At 35.2% G+C, this 18,934-nt stretch overlaps 2 protein-coding genes and 3 pseudogenes across 2 annotated transcripts; 3 read left to right on the forward strand and 2 right to left on the reverse strand.

Moving 5' to 3' along the window:
* Window positions 1,749-2,937, forward strand: LOC18602906 (annotated as a pseudogene).
* On the forward strand, window positions 6,733-8,276 carry LOC18602907 (basic 7S globulin 2). Its single transcript, XM_018118817.1, has one exon. It carries the CDS (start codon window positions 6,783-6,785, stop codon window positions 8,091-8,093), a length of 1,311 nt encoding a protein of 436 aa, XP_017974306.1. The 5' UTR covers window positions 6,733-6,782; the 3' UTR covers window positions 8,094-8,276.
* Window positions 9,427-10,649, reverse strand: LOC108661634 (annotated as a pseudogene).
* Window positions 12,190-13,376, reverse strand: LOC108661635 (annotated as a pseudogene).
* Window positions 15,589-17,869, forward strand: LOC18602909 (probable aquaporin NIP7-1). The gene is made up of 5 exons (XM_018119308.1): window positions 15,589-15,893; window positions 16,452-16,676; window positions 16,750-16,944; window positions 17,144-17,205; window positions 17,328-17,869. The coding sequence occupies exons 1-5, from the start codon at window positions 15,690-15,692 to the stop codon at window positions 17,548-17,550; spliced, it is 909 nt and encodes a 302-aa protein (XP_017974797.1). The 5' UTR covers window positions 15,589-15,689; the 3' UTR covers window positions 17,551-17,869.

Below are 18,934 nucleotides of genomic sequence, written 5' to 3' on the forward strand. Positions count from 1 at the left end.
TTTTATTCATTAAAAAATTTATACACTATTGTCCTATTATATTATAATTTCACTTATATTTAATTTTTAACTTTCTCATATTTTGTTTAAAAAAAACAATAACTAATTAATGCATGGTTATTGTGCCCCTCAAGCATGATGAGAAGGCAAAGAGAATTGTTATGGAAGAAGCCCTAAATTTGTTTTCCTAGGCCAGGTTGAACCAACCAAACTTGTGTGGTTGTGCTCTCTTTAATTATTAATACTATACTATTAAAAATGAAGAAATAATTTTTTGGGGTCAAGATTAAAATAAAGAAACATAAGAAGTGGAGTTCTTATAATAATAATAATAATAACTTATGCTCTATTTTGGGCAACATCTTTGGACTTTCCTATTCAGCATATGTCTATAATGGATGAGTGGTGGACTGCGTACTAAATTTGTTTAGCAAAAATTAAATGGATGCAACCAAAAGCATAAAAAGGTTTATCAAGTTGCCCACAGATCTAAATTATTAAGAATCTGTTCTTCTTTCCTTACTTGTTCTCATAGTATTACTTAGTACCAATGTGTTTATTTATAACACTAAAGCAGCTTGTAAAGTGTTAATTTTATCCAAGTTGCTTTGAAAGTCTGGTTTCAACACGAGGATTATTAATCATTGATGTATTAGTTTATAAAATAAAGTGAAACATTAGTCCAGAATCTAATTATGCTTTCAGCACCACTTTTCCTTTTTTTTTTTTTCATAAAGTATATAGTAATTATGTAAAGTTTGTCCATTTTTAAGTTATAAATCAGTGATTTGAATAGTGCATTAAAACCCATTAAACCTTTTTCTTTTCCTTAAATGAATTTGACACTTCAAGTAGTTTTGTTGCTAGGAGGACCTGGACTGGAATTATGCCCTAAGCTTGCAGCAAGCCTCCTCACCCCTATCAGTGGGTTACATGGCCATTTTGACCAAGCATATGGGTAAAACTTAGGGATGGTAATGGTTATATTTTAATAAGATATCTTGCATTATTTGATCTGACTAAATAAGATTAAGATAACTTATAATCGTATATGAGTAGTAAAATTATTACACATCATGGGTTCAAATAGTGGTTTTAGGATATCCATTACCCAAACTTGATTATAAATAATGATTTTAATATTAAATTTTAGTTTTATATCTATTTTTTTATAAATTTTTTAAAACTAACTTAATACTTATTAAAATTTATTAATTGTTCTAATTATTATTTTAGACTTTAAATTATTTTTATGAATTAACTTTAATTTATTGATTTAATTTTTATTAATAATATACATAAAAATTGATTTTCAATTTATTGTAATCAGGTATTTTATGAGTAGTGTCTAGAATATTCAAATACGAGTTTGAGTAACAAACTCAATGCGGCATTTTGAGTACATAGCTTTATAGTGAACAATATAGATTAATTTTGATAATCTGATATGTATTATTGACATGTTTGTTTCTTAACAAAGAAGTATTGATTAATTTGACTCAATTGTGAAGAGCATTTGCACTTATTTAGAAATATAACATACTTTATCAAAATTATTTTGTCTACTACATTAATAACCATTGAAAAGGATAAGCAATAATTAGGAAACCATTGGTTACAGTTGTACCTGGCATGTTCAAATGCTCAATTACCCATAAGACAGAGTGGTATGGTGGCTTTCTTGTATCAAATTTCTGAAGAATAATTTCTCATTTTCAAAGGGAAGAAAAGTGGAATAAAGTTTAATCATGTATAGATGTATGTCATTGGTTTAATGAGAATTCTATGGATTTTGCAATATTTGAAACTCATGGTCACTCCTTTTCTTTTTCTTTATTTTTCTTCATTTTTTTGCAATTAGAGATTTGAAGTTAAATATCTTTATTTGAGTCAGCACAATGCTCCTTGGCTAGGTCCCAAGACTTGTGGAAGTTGTTTCGATGGCCCCAAGCCAGGCTGCAACAATAACACTTGCGGTCTCCTCCCAGCCAACACTGTCACCCGCACTGCCACCGGTGGTGAGGTTGCCCAAGATGTTGTGTCAGTCCAATCTACCGATGGAAAAAATCCTCGGAAAGTTGTTTCTGTGTCTAAGTTTCCCTTCACTTGTGGTTCTACATTTCTCTTAGAAGGTCTTGCTGGTGGTGTTAAGGGCATGGCTGGTCTTGGAAGAACAAAGATTTCCATGTCTTCCCAATTTGCTGCTGCTTTTAGCTTCCATAGAAAATTTGCTGTTTGTTTGAGTTCTTCTTCAAGTTCTAATGGTGTTGTCTTCTTTGGTGGTGGACCTTATGCTTTCCTTCCTAACAACATTGACATCTCCAAATCTCTCATCGACACCCCTCTCATTCTCAATCCTGTCAGCACAGCGCCTGCTTATTTTGAAGGTGATCCTTCGTCTGACTACTTCATTGGAGTCAAGGGATCACGATCAATGGAAAAGCCGTGCAGTTGAACGAAACTTTGCTGACCATTAACAAAGAAGGCCACGGTGGAACAAAGATCAGCACTGTTACTCCCTACACTGTCATGGAGACTTCAATCTACAGAGCTGTAGTTAACGCCTTTATCAAGGAAATCTCCAAGATTCCTAGGGTTCCAGCAGTAGCACCATTGAGAGCATGTTTCAATGCGAAAAGCTTTGCCAGCACTCGCCTTGGCCCTGCTGTACCCCAAATAGATCTTGTGCTACAAAGCAAAGATGTCATTTGGAGGATTGTCGGTGCAAATTCGATGGTGGAAGTCAGCAATGATGTATTGTGTCTAGGATTTGTTGACGGAGGATTGAAGCCCACGACTTCGATAGTGATCGGAGGGCGTCAGATAGAGAACAATCTTCTGCAGTTTGATCTAGCCACATTAAGGCTTGGATTCAGCTCTTCTCTCCTGTTCCAACAAACAACATGTTCCAACTTCAACTTTACATCCACTGCCTAAAGGGGATCCAGCTTTTCACTCTCATTAGCAATAATTTAAGATTGAGTGAAGGATTAAATTGCTTGTCGATTTCGAAGACTAAAATTTGTGTAAAATGAATTGGCGAAGGTCTCGCCCTTGTTATGTAAACTACATGTTGCATTAAGATATGTTCCATTTATTTACGAAAAACTGATTATCTGGACAGCGGTGTGTGTGTGTGTGTGTTTTTTTTTTTTGAAAGGTAAATTATATTTTAATTCATCAAACATGTTTACAAAAAGTACCCTTATATGGTAGATTAAATATTCAGAATGCTTCTTTGGATAACAATATGCGGAGGTTCCACTGTTTCCTAACTAGTCGAGGAAGCAATTCTCTCATAATGGAAGAGAGGAATATTAGAGAATTGATTAAAAAAATATATTTCACTTCTATGGAGTTGGAGTTTAAACATATGCAAACAATTAAAATCTCTACATCTATTGTTAATTGATTTTAAGTTAGATGTTTGTCACAAAAATTTAACATGTTATCAAAATATGAATTATCTCTCTCGTTATTGTTAACTTTTATATTAAATTCGTTATTTGATGATATTAAAATGGTAATAATTTGATCTGGGTGTTTTTAATTCTTCCAAAAAGTGTTAGATTTAGTCTTAACAGATGGTGGTCTGGGTGAATAAAGGAATTAGATAGATTTTAGCTTCACGTTACTGGATTATGTGTTATTGTTTGCTAAAGACTATTTTTTCCTCTGGTGTGGTTTTTACTGTGCTGCAAGATGGTATCAAGGGAATTGCTGCATCTGTGAATGTTTTCTCTCCGAAAATGGACTGAGGCCGAGTTCAATCAAAGTCAGAAGGCATGTTGGTTTTAGTTTCTATTTTGTTTTCTTACTCGTGAGTGTTGGGTGTTGGGCTTAACATATATGGGTTACAAATCAGTTGAGGCCCAATCTATTGTAGCCCAAATAGAAGAAACGAACACACGGTGGAGAAGAAAATAATAAAAAGGGGCTGAAAGAGATATTAGTAAAGTTCGTTTAATTCGTTTATATTTATATTTTTTATTTTTTGATTTTTTAAAACAAATAAATAAATGAATATATACTTTTAGATTCTTTTTTACCTAAACAAATCCCTTATTAGATTCGTCCAACTTCAAAATATACTAATTTATAGTATTTTTTCTTTTTTTTGCCCTCGGCTGTGAGACTCGTTTTCAGTTAATCATAGAGATAAACAACTTGATTGCTCCTGACATTTCTTGAATATCCAATAGAAAAACCAAGCAGCCCTCTTGAAAAATAATATCAATACTACTACGATATACTAATTCAAAATTTTTTAGATTAATTAAATAACCGATAAGGGTATATAGTAATTTTTTAGAAATTAACTAATTTTTATAATTAAATACTTTAATAACAGGTATTAATATTAACTATTTAAAAGGGTAGCAGTCATTGAAAATCCTCATTTATATACTGTTTTTCCAACTTTAAGAAAGGTGAAATTATGCTTTGGCCCCCTTTTTTTCTAAAATTTGTAGATTGATACAATAAACTTGTCAACTATTTTAACTTTAAACTTCATTACTTACATAATTCTCTATAATATTTTAAGCATAATTACATGTGACCTTTTAGGTCCTTAAATTGGGATTTTTTCCCCATTAATCAAATTAAGAAATTAATATTAATCATTGCATCAACTGAGTTTCTTTCTGGCACCCAAGCATTTGTCTCATTGGTTAGTGCATAATCCTCTTACCTAAAGAGTAAGGTTCGAATCTCTCATCTCTCGATTATAAAAAAAAAAAAAACTGAATTTCTTTTTGAACTATTAATAGAAAAAAATGATAGAAACTTAAGTCATTAATTTTTACAAAAAATCTTACATTTAATTTTTGTTAAAAGGTATTTTTATGCCTCTTTTAGTTACTAGTTAGACTTCAATTTATTTATTTTGACATTGAAACTTTAATATTTTTATTCAAATCTTTCTATATCAAACATAAATTATATATAATGTTTGAAATTAATTTTTTATTCATTAAAAAAATTATACACTATTATCCTAGTATATTATAGTATAGGATAGTATAATTTCACCTATATTTAATTTTTAACTTTCTCATATTTTGTTTTAAAAAAATAACTAATTAATGCATGGTTATTGTGCTACGTTTCAAAAAAAAAAAATGCATGGTTATTGTGCCCCTCAAGCATGATGAGAAGGCAAAGAGAATTGTTATGGAAGAAGCCCTAAATCTGTTTTCCTAGGCTAGGTTGTACCAGCCAAACTTGTGTACTTGTCCTCTCTTTAAATTATTACAACTATACTATTAAAAATGAAGAAACAATTTTTCCTTTTTTCTTTTTGCAGGTCAAGATTAAAATAAAGAAAGATAAATAATAAAAAAACAACTAATTCTCTATTTGGGCAACATCTTTGAACTTTCCTATTTAGCAGATATACATATATATATATATGTCGTTAATGGATGAGTGGTAGAGCATACTAAATTTGTTTAGCAAATTAAAAGCATGCAAGCAAAAGCATAAAAAGACCTAAATTATTAAGAATTTGTTCTTCTTTCCTTACTATTTTCTCATAGTATTAGTACCAATGTGTTTATTAAAAACACCAAAGCAGCTTCTAAAGTGTGTTAACCTTATCCAAGTTGCTTTGAAAGTCTTGATTTAACACGAGGATTATTTATAATTTAGTGTATTAGTTTATAAAATAAAGTGAAAATTGGTCCAGAATCTGATTATGCTGTCAGCAGCACTTTTTCTTTTCTTTTTTAATAAAGTATATAGTAAATTATGTAAAAATTGTCCATTTTCAAGTTAAAATCAGTGATTTGATTAGTACATTAAAACCCATTAAAGTTTTTTTGTTCTTAATGAATTTGACACTCCAAGTTGTATTTTTCATTTAAAAAGGAAAAAAGAAAATTTTTGCTAAGAGGACCTGGACTGGAATCAAGCTTGCAGCAAGCCTCCCCACCCTCTATTAGTGGGTTACATGGCCATTTAGGCCAAGCCCCTTGGTCAAACTCAATTTGACATTGACTGCGTAGATTTATATTGAATAAAATAGATTTGGATAATGTGATGTATCATTTTTTGTAAAGTTAGATAATGTGATGTATTATTGACACTTTTGTTTCTTAAACAAGTATTTTCATTAATTTGACTCAAGAACATTTGCTCTTATTTAGAAAGATAACATACATTCCAAAATTATTTTGTCTACTACTTCATTACTACCCATTGAAAAGGATAAGCAATAATCAGGAAATCCTTAATTACAGTTGCAATGGGCTTGTATCAATCTTGAATTGTCAAAATTATATTTATTGACTAATTCTTTAGGGGAGGAAAAAATGAAATTAAAAAAAGAGAAGCTCAATTACCCATAAACAGAGTGGCGGCTTTCTTTCTTATATCAAATTTTCTGAAGAATACTCCCTCATTTTCAAAGTTGTATCTTGTAGTATAGATGTTTGCCATTGGTTTAATGAGAATTCTATGGATTTTGGAATATTTGACCCTCAATGGTCAGTCCTTATCTTTTTCTATATTTTCCTTCATTTCTTTGCAACTCGAGATTAATTTGAAGTTGAATATCTTTAATGTGCAACCCGGACGGTTGCATATGAAAACACTGAAATTCGGGTTTGAATATTCTTACATTTGATATCAATGGTCAAAGTTTGCAAATCGCCCCCTTTCATAGAACTAGCTACATTTCCCAAGTTGCCATCAATGACATTGGCTGCAGCTATAAATACACCTCTGCTTTCAGTAGCTCTCCACACCATCCAAACTCTGAGTATCTCCACCCAAATACAATGGCTGTCTCTAGTAAATTCCTTCTCTTTACAGCATTGCTCTTCTTCCTCTTCGCCTCTCCATCCCTTCAAGCTTCCTTTAGGCCTAAAGCATTGGTCCTTCCGGTCTCAAAAGACGCTTCAACTAACCAATATGTGACCCAGATCAAGCAAAGAACCCCTTTAGTGCCTGTCAAGTTGACCCTTGATCTTGGTGGTGAATTTCTTTGGGTTGATTGTGATCAGGGTTATGTCTCATCTTCCTACATGCCTGCTCGTTGCAACTCGGCACAATGCTCCTTGGCTAGGTCCAAGTCTTGTGGAAGTTGTTTCGATGGCCCCAAGCCAGGCTGCAACAATAACACTTGCGGTCTCCTCCCAGCCAACACTGTCACCCGCACTGCCACCGGTGGTGAGGTTGCCCAAGATGTTGTGTCAGTCCAATCTACCAATGGAAAAAATCCTGGGCAAGTTGTTTCTGTGCCTAAGTTTCTCTTCACTTGTGGGTCTACATTTCTCTTAGAAGGTCTTGCTAGTGGTGTTAAGGGCATGGCTGGTCTTGGAAGAACAAAGATTTCCATGTCTTCCCAATTTGCTGCCGCTTTTAGCTTCCATAGAAAATTTGCAGTTTGTTTGACTTCTTCTTCAAGTTCTAATGGTGTTGTCTTCTTTGGTGATGGGCCTTACGCTTTCCTTCCTAACAACATTGACATCTCCCAATCTCTCATCTACACCCCTCTCATTCTCAATCCCGTCAGCACAGCACCTGCTTCCTTTGAAGGTGAACCTTCTGCTGACTACTTCATTGGAGTCAAGGGTATCAAGATCAATGGAAAAGCCGTGCAATTGAACAATACTTTGCTGTCCATTAACAAAGAAGGCCACGGTGGAACAAAGATCAGCACTGTTACTCCCTACACTGTCATGGAAACTTCAATCTACAGAGCTGTAGTTAATGCCTTTATCAAGGCAATTTCCCAGATTCCTAGGGTACCAGCAGTAGCACCATTCAGTGCATGTTTCAAGGCGAAAAGCTTTGGCAGCACACGCGTTGGCCCTGCTGTGCCCCAAATAGATCTTGTGCTGCAAAGTAAAGATGTCATTTGGACGATTTTCGGTGCAAACTCAATGGTGCAAGTCAGCAATGATGTATTGTGTCTTGGATTTGTTGATGGAGGATTGGAGCCCGCGACTTCGATAGTGATCGGAGGGTATCAGATAGAGCACAATCTTCTGCAGTTTGATCTAGCCACATCAAGGCTTGGATTCACCTCTTCTCTCCTGTTCCGACAAACAACATGTTCCAACTTCAACTTTACATCCACTGCTTAAAGCTAGGGGGTCCAGCTTTTCACTCTCATTAGCAATAACTTAAAGATTGAGTGAAGGATTAAATTGCTTGTCGATTTCGAAGACTAAAATTTGTATAAAAAAAAGTTGGCCTGGTTGCTTGGCAAAGGTCTCGCCCTTGTTATTCAAACTGCAAGTTGCAATAAAAAGTGGTGCATTTCTTTATGAAAAGACTGATTGATATATCTGAACAGCTGGCTGTGTGTTGAGTTTTAAAGTCCTAGATTCAGAATGATGCGGAGGTTCGACTGTTTCCTAGCTAGCTCGTTGAAGCAATTCTCTCTCATAATCGAACTGGGACATGGCTGGATTGGGACTGTGCCATTAAAAAATTATACAATACAACCATCATTAATTTCCTCTTTAGCTCTAATTACGTAGACCGGAAGGAAGGCTAAGTTTCATATCACATCAAATTCCTTGCTAAGTACTAGAACTGAAAAGGGGAAGTACACAGAAATCAACATTCGACCTTATCTGATTAATCGCATCGTAGAATCGGGAATCCAGTAGCAATTCATGAGATGAAATCTTTTCGTCTACTAAATCTCTCTTCTTCCTTTTTTTTTTCTTTATTTGTTTGAGACTGGCCGAAGGGGTATAGGTTGAATCTTGTGGACATATTTTATTCATGAACCTGACAGCTAACAGAGTACTTAAAAAAAAAAATGGGGTTAAAGATCTTGTTTAACCCAATTATAGCTGTATATTTAATTTTAACAATTGGTTCTAGTACCTTTCATCACTTCTGGACACGGAGGTTTGACCGTTGAATATTGCACATCATTGTCAAGGAATTTCATTGATGTCATTGGCGATGGAATTGTAAACTAATTAGTAGTTTATGTAGATAGGGTACCACTCTTTTGTTTTCAACTCTTAATCATAAAGATAAAGTGATTTCAATGGCTTGCACTTCGTCAAACACAACATCTCAACAGGAAAAACATTATTTACACAATCAATTCTTCGTTTTCTAGATAGTAATATTAAAGGAAGAAATTGCCATCTTTGGATTTTCTTTATTAGCAAAGAGATGTTGCTATAAATTAGACAATATGCAAAAATAAATTTTGAATTTATTTTCTCATATCACATGAACAATTAAAACATCATTTCATTACCTCCAACTTCGGAGCTACAAGTCAGAAATTTATTTCAATAATTGGAAAAACAAAAGCCCCAGCTAGCTGGAACTAGTATGTAAAAGCTGTAGGGGATTACTTATTCATACATTTTATCTTAATCACTAGAGAATACAGGAGAAAGGGCCGATTATTACTTGGAGAATGTTCATTTAAGACCCTTACTGAGTTCAAACTGCTGATGTGAAGTTGAATTTAGCACATGAGGTCCTATAGGAGTATAAAGAAGAACTGAAACCCAGCCTCGAACCGGCCAGATCGAACTGGAGGAAATTGTTCTGCATTTGGTATGATCCAATAACAACGGCTTCTTTAGCTGTCTTGCCACCATTAAAAAAGGCCAGGCATGCCACATCTCCACCAACTTGCTTCATTGAATTTGCTTCAAATATCCTCCACTTCACCCCATTTCCAAACTCCAACTCAATCGTGGGAGCAAGCAAACCCACACGGCTCCACTCCATCGCACTAGCTTTAAGGCAGAGACCGAAAGGGCTCACATTCTTGACTCGAGGAATACCCTTAGTAGCCCTGGAGAAATCTTTCAAAACGATTTTGTAAACATCGCTCCTTAGTATTGTGTAAGGAGCAACTGTGCTGAGCTTTACCCCACCATTGCCATAAGAATTAAATGCAATGGCATTAGGCTGAAACTTGCTTTCCTTCCCATTGATCGATATGCCCTTGAGGCCAACGTAGTATTCCACTGAGTTGGATTTCTTCAGCAATGGGGTGTAAGAGAGAAATTTCGTGGGTTCAAATTGTGTTGGAAGAAAGTAGCAAGGACCATCACCAAAGAAAGTAACTCGGGAATCTTTGTTTCCACTAGGCAAACAAATTGCAAACTTCTTTGTCAAGCCTAGGTAAGGAGAAGTAAGCTGAGATGAAAGAGCAAGTGGAACCCGAGATGGAGCAGCTAAGCCACAAACTCCTTGAGGGAGAGACTTAAAGAGACTTATGGGAGCACATGAGAAATAGATTTTATTCAAGTTGGTATTCCCAGTGGGGTTTTTGCCATTGGTCCAAGAGAGGATAACATTTCCATAACTTAATTTGGCCAAGGCACATGATTTTGATACGAAATTTACAGTCGTGACAGTGCAACGGTATTGGCCATTTTTCATCACTATGTTGTCAGCTGGAGGACACATGCCAGAGAGGAAAGACCGAGCCTGGATGCATTATAGGCAGAACAAGGGATCGGGAAGTATGGATTCTGGCATAGGCGCCATGACAGAGAAGCATGAATGTCAATGACATAGTTTTCACGGGAATTGAGGGTGGTGCTGTAGAGGGAGGTTTTGGGGTCTTTGATGATGGGTGAAACCAGGGTTTTATTTGGCAGAGCTGAGACTTCAAGTGAAATGAAGGATACTGCAATGAGGAATAGCATTGAAAAATAAAGGATGCATTTTTTGTAACGCTATTAGCTTCAAAACTTTCTAGGTTCCTAGGTGATGAGATTTAAGTTTGAGTTGATGGTTATATATAGGAGAAAATTTTGTGAACAGCTAGATTTACCATGGGCTCAACCGGGACTCTAAGCTTGCAGACTGCATTATAAGGGAAAAAAAAAACCACTTTGACAGTGTCAAAAAAAGAGTACTGGATGAGGCTTTGCAATGTTGACAAGGAAGAAATCCATGGGAAACCTACATTGGACCTTGTGCTATTAGCCTATTCTGTTCACTACTTTTCCAAGTTGCAAATTCTACTCCTAAATCTGGATGCACAAGTCTTATAACAATTAATTAGCAACAAACATTAAAAATTGAGGACCTAACAACTAAGTGTTTGACAAAACTATACCAAGGGGATTGGGACTGCTTCAAATTGCTAAGGAGCTAAGAGTCATGAGCACACTGACTTGAATCTCTGGTAAAAAACAGTAGATATAGTGTTCCCTAGAAGGATGGTTAACTATGAAAATCCTGTTATAAGCTCAATTTGGTCAACGGCTCAATGCATTCAGTTTTTGGTCATTTTTTTAATGCCTTTTTGTTTTTTTTTTTTCCCTCGTTAATTGACCTGGGCTGCATATGGGTTTGAGACCCTTCGTTTCAGAATATAGAAAACCCATCCATAATAAGTCTTTCAGCAATTAATTACGAACAAACAAAAAGAATGCAAGGCTGGCATTTGACATTGGCTTTAATCAGCCAAAAACAAAAGCAAAACTAGCGTTTGAGAAGACTATTTAAAGTGGGTATGGAGCCAAGAGCATACTGACTCGATTCCTCAGTAAAAAACAAGGGATATATGCTGTTCACTAGAAAGAAAAGATTATTATGAACTAGCGAACGTCTTGTATTTGGTCATTGGGTCTAGGCTTTTGTCCCTTATACTTAAATGGATGTGGGCTGCATGGTTTGAGACCTTTATTTTAGAAGTAGAAAGGCCCAGCTCAATATGCTGCATGGGATTGTTTGTGGCATCCACGACCACAAAATCAATCAGAACAATATTTGTTCAATATTTATCTCTTGGTGCATATTTATACAACATTTTAAGATTATTTGAAACATTTAATGACATGTGGGTTTGGACTAAGATTAACTTTTTATTTTTATCCTTTATGGCCGAATTATAATAGCTTGATCAAGAGCATTAAATAAAAATTGTGCGATTCAATACTGGCCATTAAATGATTAAAGGGAACAAATGAATTATTGAGTTGGACGCAGAAGACATAAAGAAACATAATCGTTTTAATCTTATTGTATTGAATAAGGTAGAGGACTAGAGTCACTTTTATTTTCTTATAGGATGAAATAATAACATATATAACAAAGGGCAAAGAGTTGCATAATCTTATTGTTCCTCCTTTTCTGGAGTTACAATTGCCAGTAAGAAATCTAATCAAATCAAACGATTGCAAACACAAATCCCACAATCTAGCTTAAATGGGATACCTTATTTATTCATGCATTTTGTCATTGTTGAAATAGGACTCCTTTGGGTTTAAGCTGCTTTTGTAAAGTTGAGTTAGCACATGAAGTCTTATGTGCATATAAAGAAGAACAAAATCACAATTTCGATGCAGCCAGATCGAACAACAGGAAGTTATTCTCCATCTGGTACCATCCAATCACGACAGCTTCTTTTGCTGTCTTGCACCGTCGGCAAAGGCCACGCATGCTGTGTCCCGGCCAACCAGCTTCATTGAATTTGCTCCAAATATCGACCATTTCACCCCGTTTCCAAACTCCCAAGTCAATGGGGGGAACAATGAATCCAAAACGACCCTGCCCAAAAAGACTAGCTTTGAAGCACAGATCAAAAGGGCTCACATTCTTACCTTTCAAAAAAAAAAAAGGCTCACATTCTTGGCTCGTGGGATACCCTCTGTGTGACATTTAAAATCTTCCATGAAGTTTTTGTAAACATCGCTCCTAAGTGTTGTGTGAGGAACAACTGTGCTGAGCTTCACACCACCATTGCCATAAGAATCAAAGGAAAATGCGTTCGGCTGAAAGTTGGTTTCCCTTCCATTGATTGATATACACTTCAGGCCAACATGGTATTCCTGTGAGTTAGACTTCTGTCGCAATGTAGTGTAAGAGAGAACTTCATTGCATGGAAACGAGGAAGAAGATTGTATGGACCATCACCAAAGAAAGTGACCCCGCGAGACCTGTTTCCACCAGGCAAACAAATTGCAAAACTTCTTGGTTATTCCAATATAAGGAGGAGTAAACTGAGATGAAAAAGCAATTGGAGCTCGAGATAGAGCAGCCAAGCCGCTAATCCCTTGAGGGAGAGACTTGAAAAGAGAGCTAGGTGCATAAGAGAAATAGATTTTATTCAAATTGGCAAATACCAGTTGGGGTTTTGCCATTCGTCCAACAGGCTATAAAATTCTGTAAGTCAATTTGGAGAGGCGCCAGGAGAGAGGAGAAATACTTCAAGGCAAATGAAGGTTAATGCGAGGAGAAATACTGAAAAAGGATGCATTTTGGAAATGAGCTTTAATTTTTGTTTTGGCTTGCAAGTGCTGAGATGATGGTTGAGCTAATGGGTATATACAGGAACTGAGTGTCTTGACTCCTGACCTTGGAGGTTCTAAATAAATGGTGGATATAAGAACTGCTGGATAGTGGAGATACACTATGGGCTCCATCAAGACAACGAGCTTCGCACGGCTGATCAAAATAAACCAAAAAAAGAAACACTTTGACAATGTCAAGAGTAATTAGAGAACTGGACGAGGCTTTGCAGTGTTGAGAAGGAAGAGATCCAATGTGCTGTTCACTCTCTGGATACACAAATCTAATACAATTAATTAGGAGGGAAACAAGAATGGAAGTATGAGAATGATCTAACAAATTGGGTTGAAAAATTTTAGGGGGTTAGAAGCAAGTGGCTCCTTTATTTAGTAATTAAAAACAGTGGATAATACCACATTGAACATATATCCACCTACTGATCAGTAAGCTCTTGGCCATTTTGCCACAGTATTAGCTAGTTGTATAATAGGTGGTCTTCATCATGGGTTTGGACTACGCATTAGAAATAGAAACGCCCATTGCACCACTGGTCTTTGAAAGCCTCAGATTTTTAAGAAATGGAAATCCAAGTTGTGTCATTTTCATTTATTACTATATATAGTGTAAATAATAAATAGTATACATTATAGTATTTTAAATTTAATAATTTTATCCTTCATTGTATTTTTTTATAAAATTAAAAAAAATTGATTAATTGTTTACCTATTTCCATATTAAAATTGAATTTCCTATTTAACTTAAAATACTAATTAATTGAATAATTACATAGAATTCCTTATTAATTAAAGTGCAACAGTATTTGAACGAAATCTAACATTCTTAAAAACTTTGTTGATTTTAATGAGGATTGTTATTGCTATATATATCACTAGTTCGCTTTGTAGTAACCAAACCTAAGTTCTTTTTTTTTTCCCTCTTTGGCCAGAACCAAACCTATAGCTTGAAAAAAGAAAATGAAATAGTGAAATTATACTACATTAAATTGCAGTTAGTAGGAAAGTAGCAATAAGATACAGACTCAAAGGTTGGTGCCTGGTGGTTTGAGCAATGTGGTTTAATTTGGCTTCTACTCTATGGAATCATGAACAAATTCCAAAAACTTTTTGACCACATCTGTAAAGAACTTGATCCTCTTATTGTAGATCTAAGAAGTTGATTAAATTATTGTTGACAACATTCTGGCATGAAGTTGTTGCCCCACTTAAAACCTGGTGAAGAAAACATAAAATTGCAAAATAACATCAAGCCAGTATGCAGCTGTTGTAATGCCTCATGCCTCTACAATTGCACAAACTTGGTATCCCACCTCAAAAAGTGTTTACTAATTTTTAGGTCAATTCTATGTCATAAGCTCGTTTGCTCGAGGGTCCTACATTTGAATTTATAATTCTTTCCTCTTAATTGCAACAAAAAAAAAAGGAGCACTCTATGTGTGTAATAAAGATGAATATATAATTTTCATACAAGTTTAGTTTTGATAATAAGAGGGTTAGGTTGAATCCAGTGTAGCTTAACAATTTATTATACTGTGATAAATACTCACACTCTAAATTCAAGTTTTAGTATATACCTTTGACAAGATGAAGAAATCAAGTTTTTTCTCAAACCCTGTTATCCAAAAGAAAAAAAAAAAGAGAGACAAAACAATGAAATTCTCATTCATATAATGATGATGAGGCAAATAGATTTTGTGTAGCAAATCAGAGCAACTTATTCGACCTAATCTTGACCCCAGTTTGGGTCTAAGCTTAAGCTTGTGAGCTCGGCCGGCATGAGGCATACTGCACTCCAAGTTGCCTGTATAGCTTTGGAAACAAGGAAGAATATATTCTGAAATTAATCAACTGAAATCATGAAAATCTGATGTATGAAAAGGGAACTCGTGAGCAAATTGATTGGAAGTCTCATGCTCACTGACGTCGTAACATACTATGAGGAAAAAATTCGGTGATGGCAACAGAATCCTGAATGATAATGAAACTAGCTACTCTACTTGATGATTAGAGCCCCGGAAGCTAACAAAATTCAGCATCAGAAAAGGTGTTAAATAAGCCAAATATAACCTCTTAAATTTGTTGGGAAGAAACTTGTTAACCTTTGGAAGTGAAACAGTTGAGAAGTACACACGAATTGCTCTTCTCCCCGGGCCCTTTCCTGAGCACCACATGGATTGTGTTGAACTTCACAATTGGCTCAATTCCTTCTCAAACTTTCACCATCCAATTAAAGCAGCTGAAACTGCGTGAACAACAAACAATTCAACCATATTTAAAACCCTCCCTTGCTATATCAATGACCCTTGCCTTCTATGCACGAAAGAATTAGTTCAGATTTTTCTACTCTACATGTTCTTTACACCTTTACACATTATAGTTTTCTAGAAGTTCAATAAGACTCCGTTTGTCCTCCTGATCAACTCGCTTGTCATGAAAAGTTTGATCATGAAAATGAAACATTTTTTCAAAGAGAATTCATTGCCTAGTATTTCCAACAATGCATCTATCCGAGACTTGTCTAGAGATGATCAAGAGATGGGCTCAAGTACCATGTCAGGGAATGGGGATATCTTGATCGAAAACTCAGGTTTTCACTGCTTTCCCCATGGAAAAGATCTAAATCTTGCTCGGGCGGTAAGAAAATTTGTTTTTACAATTCACTCAATTAACTCCAGCTCCTTCATTGTTTCAATCCAATAATCAAGTATACTTTTAGCTTAATCTCTTCTAATGGACATTTTTTCAATCCCTGGGAGTAAGCAATAGCTTTGTGATTAGATAGGCATTTACACAATTCTAGCAGAATATCCCTACCCTGCCAACAGAAGTATGTGAGGTGTGACCAATAAATTTTGAGAAGTACATTAATAACTTACTTAATCCTTTTCTAGAATAGTAATTAACCATAAAGCAAACCTGAACTCTACCAGACAAGTCTTGAGAGACAAAGCGCATGAACTGGTAATATCAGACAACTTGAAGGATCGTAATAGACTTCATGATTCATGAATTCGATTTTCTTGACTGCATAAAGACGTTGCTCTATCAATATTTTACATGTTAATTTGTTTCTCCTTCCTACCTTTACAAGGTTTCAAATGCCATTAATTCTGGGGTGTGGGCTTTCTAGCTTGCATAAAAAATGCTCTAGTAGTATAATTCGGAGATGGAATTTGCTTGAACAATATGCAGATTTTGGCAGAGATGCTGGGGACTTTTATTTTAATGTTTAGCATATGCGGGATCATAACAAGCACTAGGCTAACTGGAGGTGGAGCAGCTCTGCTGGAATACGCAACCACGGCAGGGTTAACAATCGTTGTGCTGATTTTCTCCATAGGATCCATATCTGGTGCCCATGTTAACCCTGCAGTCACGATTGCCTTTGCAGCATTTGGCCATTTCCAGTGGTCCAGGGTACTTCATAATTTGTTGTCTAGTAATGAAGAGTTCACGTTCTTTGATATAAACCGTGAATTTTTTTTAACAGGTACCACTTTACATACTGGCACAAATTCTGGGTTCTGTTTTGGCAACATTTACGGGGGAGTTTATCTATGGCATAAAATCAGATCTTATGGTAACCCGGCCAGGCCAAGGCTGCGAAGCGGCCTTCTGGGTGGAGCTCATTGCCAATTTCATTGTCGTGTTTGTACTTGCAGCACTAACACACCAATCACAATCTGTAAGGGAACTGCCATATTTTAGTTTCTTGAAGTGTAAATCAAACAGCTCCAGGCCTCCAGTGGATTAATATATTTAGGGATTTAGACATACCATTGTCCAATATAAATCCAAAAAAAAACTCTTTATTCTAGTATGCCAAATTAAAGAAACTGAAAAATCTTTCAAATCGCGATCCATGACCCTGAAATTTTTTGCAGGTTGGTCCAGTGTCTGGACTGGTTATTGGAATAGCCATTGTGCTTGCAGTCCTTATCACAGGGTACATAACAAAATTTCAAACTCTGAATTTTTTTTATTCGCCTATTGCTGAAATTAGTCATCATTTGTATATACTTTCTAAGGCTTTTATCATAATCAATCCTCCTTTATGTTCTAATGCAGGCCTATTTCAGGAGGATCACTCAATCCTGCCAGGTCATTGGGACCTGCAATTGTTTCAAGGAATTTCGAAAGACTTTGGATATATCTTACTGCCCCAGTAATTGGAGCTGTCACAGGTGCCCTCCTGTATCGATTTCTGCGTCTCCAAGGCCCAGCATATAGTCCCAGCTCCTCTCCTGACAGCAGTATGCTTAGCCACTCCTTGGCCTTTGGAAGGAGCTAGTAAAGAAGGCAGTTGATCTAGAGATAGCTGATTCCCCAAAAGTTGATTAAGTCACCTATATTTACAAGCAACGCAAAGCAGAAAATCATGGGGAGTTGGTTTTCTTTGGAGGATACAAGGGAGTTAAAAAGCAGGATTGAAGCATGGCATTACGAGATAGATTGAGCTTTGTCTCAAGAATTTTCAGAACATGGCTGTCAAATGTGCGTTGTTATCATTTATGAGTTTAGTATAATCCTAATAAACCAGAATTTAGGTTGAAATGTGCATTGTTATCATTTATGAGTTCAATATAACTAGGGTCAATTGGGTTTTAACATACAAGTTTCAGCGATAATTTGCAACTTATTTGTCATAATCGGCCTGGAAATTAAACTCGGAATTTGGAATCTTCCCTTTCCTCAACTAGAGCCAAAGTGCAGTGGAGTATCAAAATTTACTAATTGCATTTTTGGGGAAAGGATATAAAAGTTGTATCAAGAAGAAAATTTTGATTATTCCAAAAGTATGATTGATCTTCAATTTATAAATAAATTTTTTTTATTTAATAATAAGATAAACAAATTTAATGAAATAATACTTCTGAAATTCATACGTAATTGTTAAACTTAAGAAATCATGAAATCAACATTTCGGTGACTTAAATTTCTTCATATGCTGTTTAAGGCTTTAAAATGATTAAGGTTTGAGAATGACATGTCTCTTGAGGAGAAGAACCATCAAACTCGTACTCAATATTCTCAAAGAAAAAGGGCATTGCTTGGTGGAGTAGACTAATCCAAATAGATAGAGCTAGTTTTTACCTGTTCTAAAAGGAAAAGACTTGTTTCTTTCTTTTATGGGATTAACAATTTTCATTTCTCTTAGAAAGAAAATGAAATCATGTTAGAGAAGAAGATCAGAGAAACTCTTGACAGCCTCTCTCACTGAAACCCATCAAGAACTCATCAGTAGCTATTTGATTCTGAACTCTGATACGAGCTCCACTGATTTCCCCCAATCTGAAAGCTCAACGTCATGCCCAAACTTCATCTAGGAAAGACCTCTCTTGATAACCAAACCAAGGCCATCCCATCAGAATTTGCTATAATTTTCAGCCTGTAATTTTGTGTAATGGGCCCATGATTGTTCTACACATTTTCCTTCGTCTTTGCTATTAATTGCAACTATATACGAATTAAATATAATCACGTAATTTAAGAAGAATATAACCACTTCAACTAAGATCTTGATTGGTATTTTGTCAATGATAATAACTAGCAGGTTAAATATTCATTTTGGAATCTACATCGTTTGTCAAATTTTTTATTTTAAGATTCAAAGTAATATTTTATTCAAATTAAAATCTAATTTTATAAATTTTATTCATTTTAAAAAAATTAAA

The sequence above is a fragment of the Theobroma cacao genome, chromosome 4 (assembly GCF_000208745.1).
Source record: "Theobroma cacao cultivar B97-61/B2 chromosome 4, Criollo_cocoa_genome_V2, whole genome shotgun sequence".
Classification (NCBI taxonomy): Eukaryota; Viridiplantae; Streptophyta; class Magnoliopsida; order Malvales; family Malvaceae; genus Theobroma; species Theobroma cacao.

Coding starts and splice junctions, on each gene's coding strand:
- LOC18602909 (XM_018119308.1), top strand. CDS start 15,690: ATGAAAAGTTTGATCATGAAAATGAAACATTTTTTCAAAGAGAATTCA. Junction 16,677..16,749: donor GCCATTTCCAGTGGTCCAGG/GTACTTCATAAT, acceptor TTTTTTTAACAG/GTACCACTTTACATACTGGC. Junction 17,206..17,327: donor CTTGCAGTCCTTATCACAGG/GTACATAACAAA, acceptor GTTCTAATGCAG/GCCTATTTCAGGAGGATCAC.
- LOC18602907 (XM_018118817.1), top strand. CDS start 6,783: ATGGCTGTCTCTAGTAAATTCCTTCTCTTTACAGCATTGCTCTTCTTC.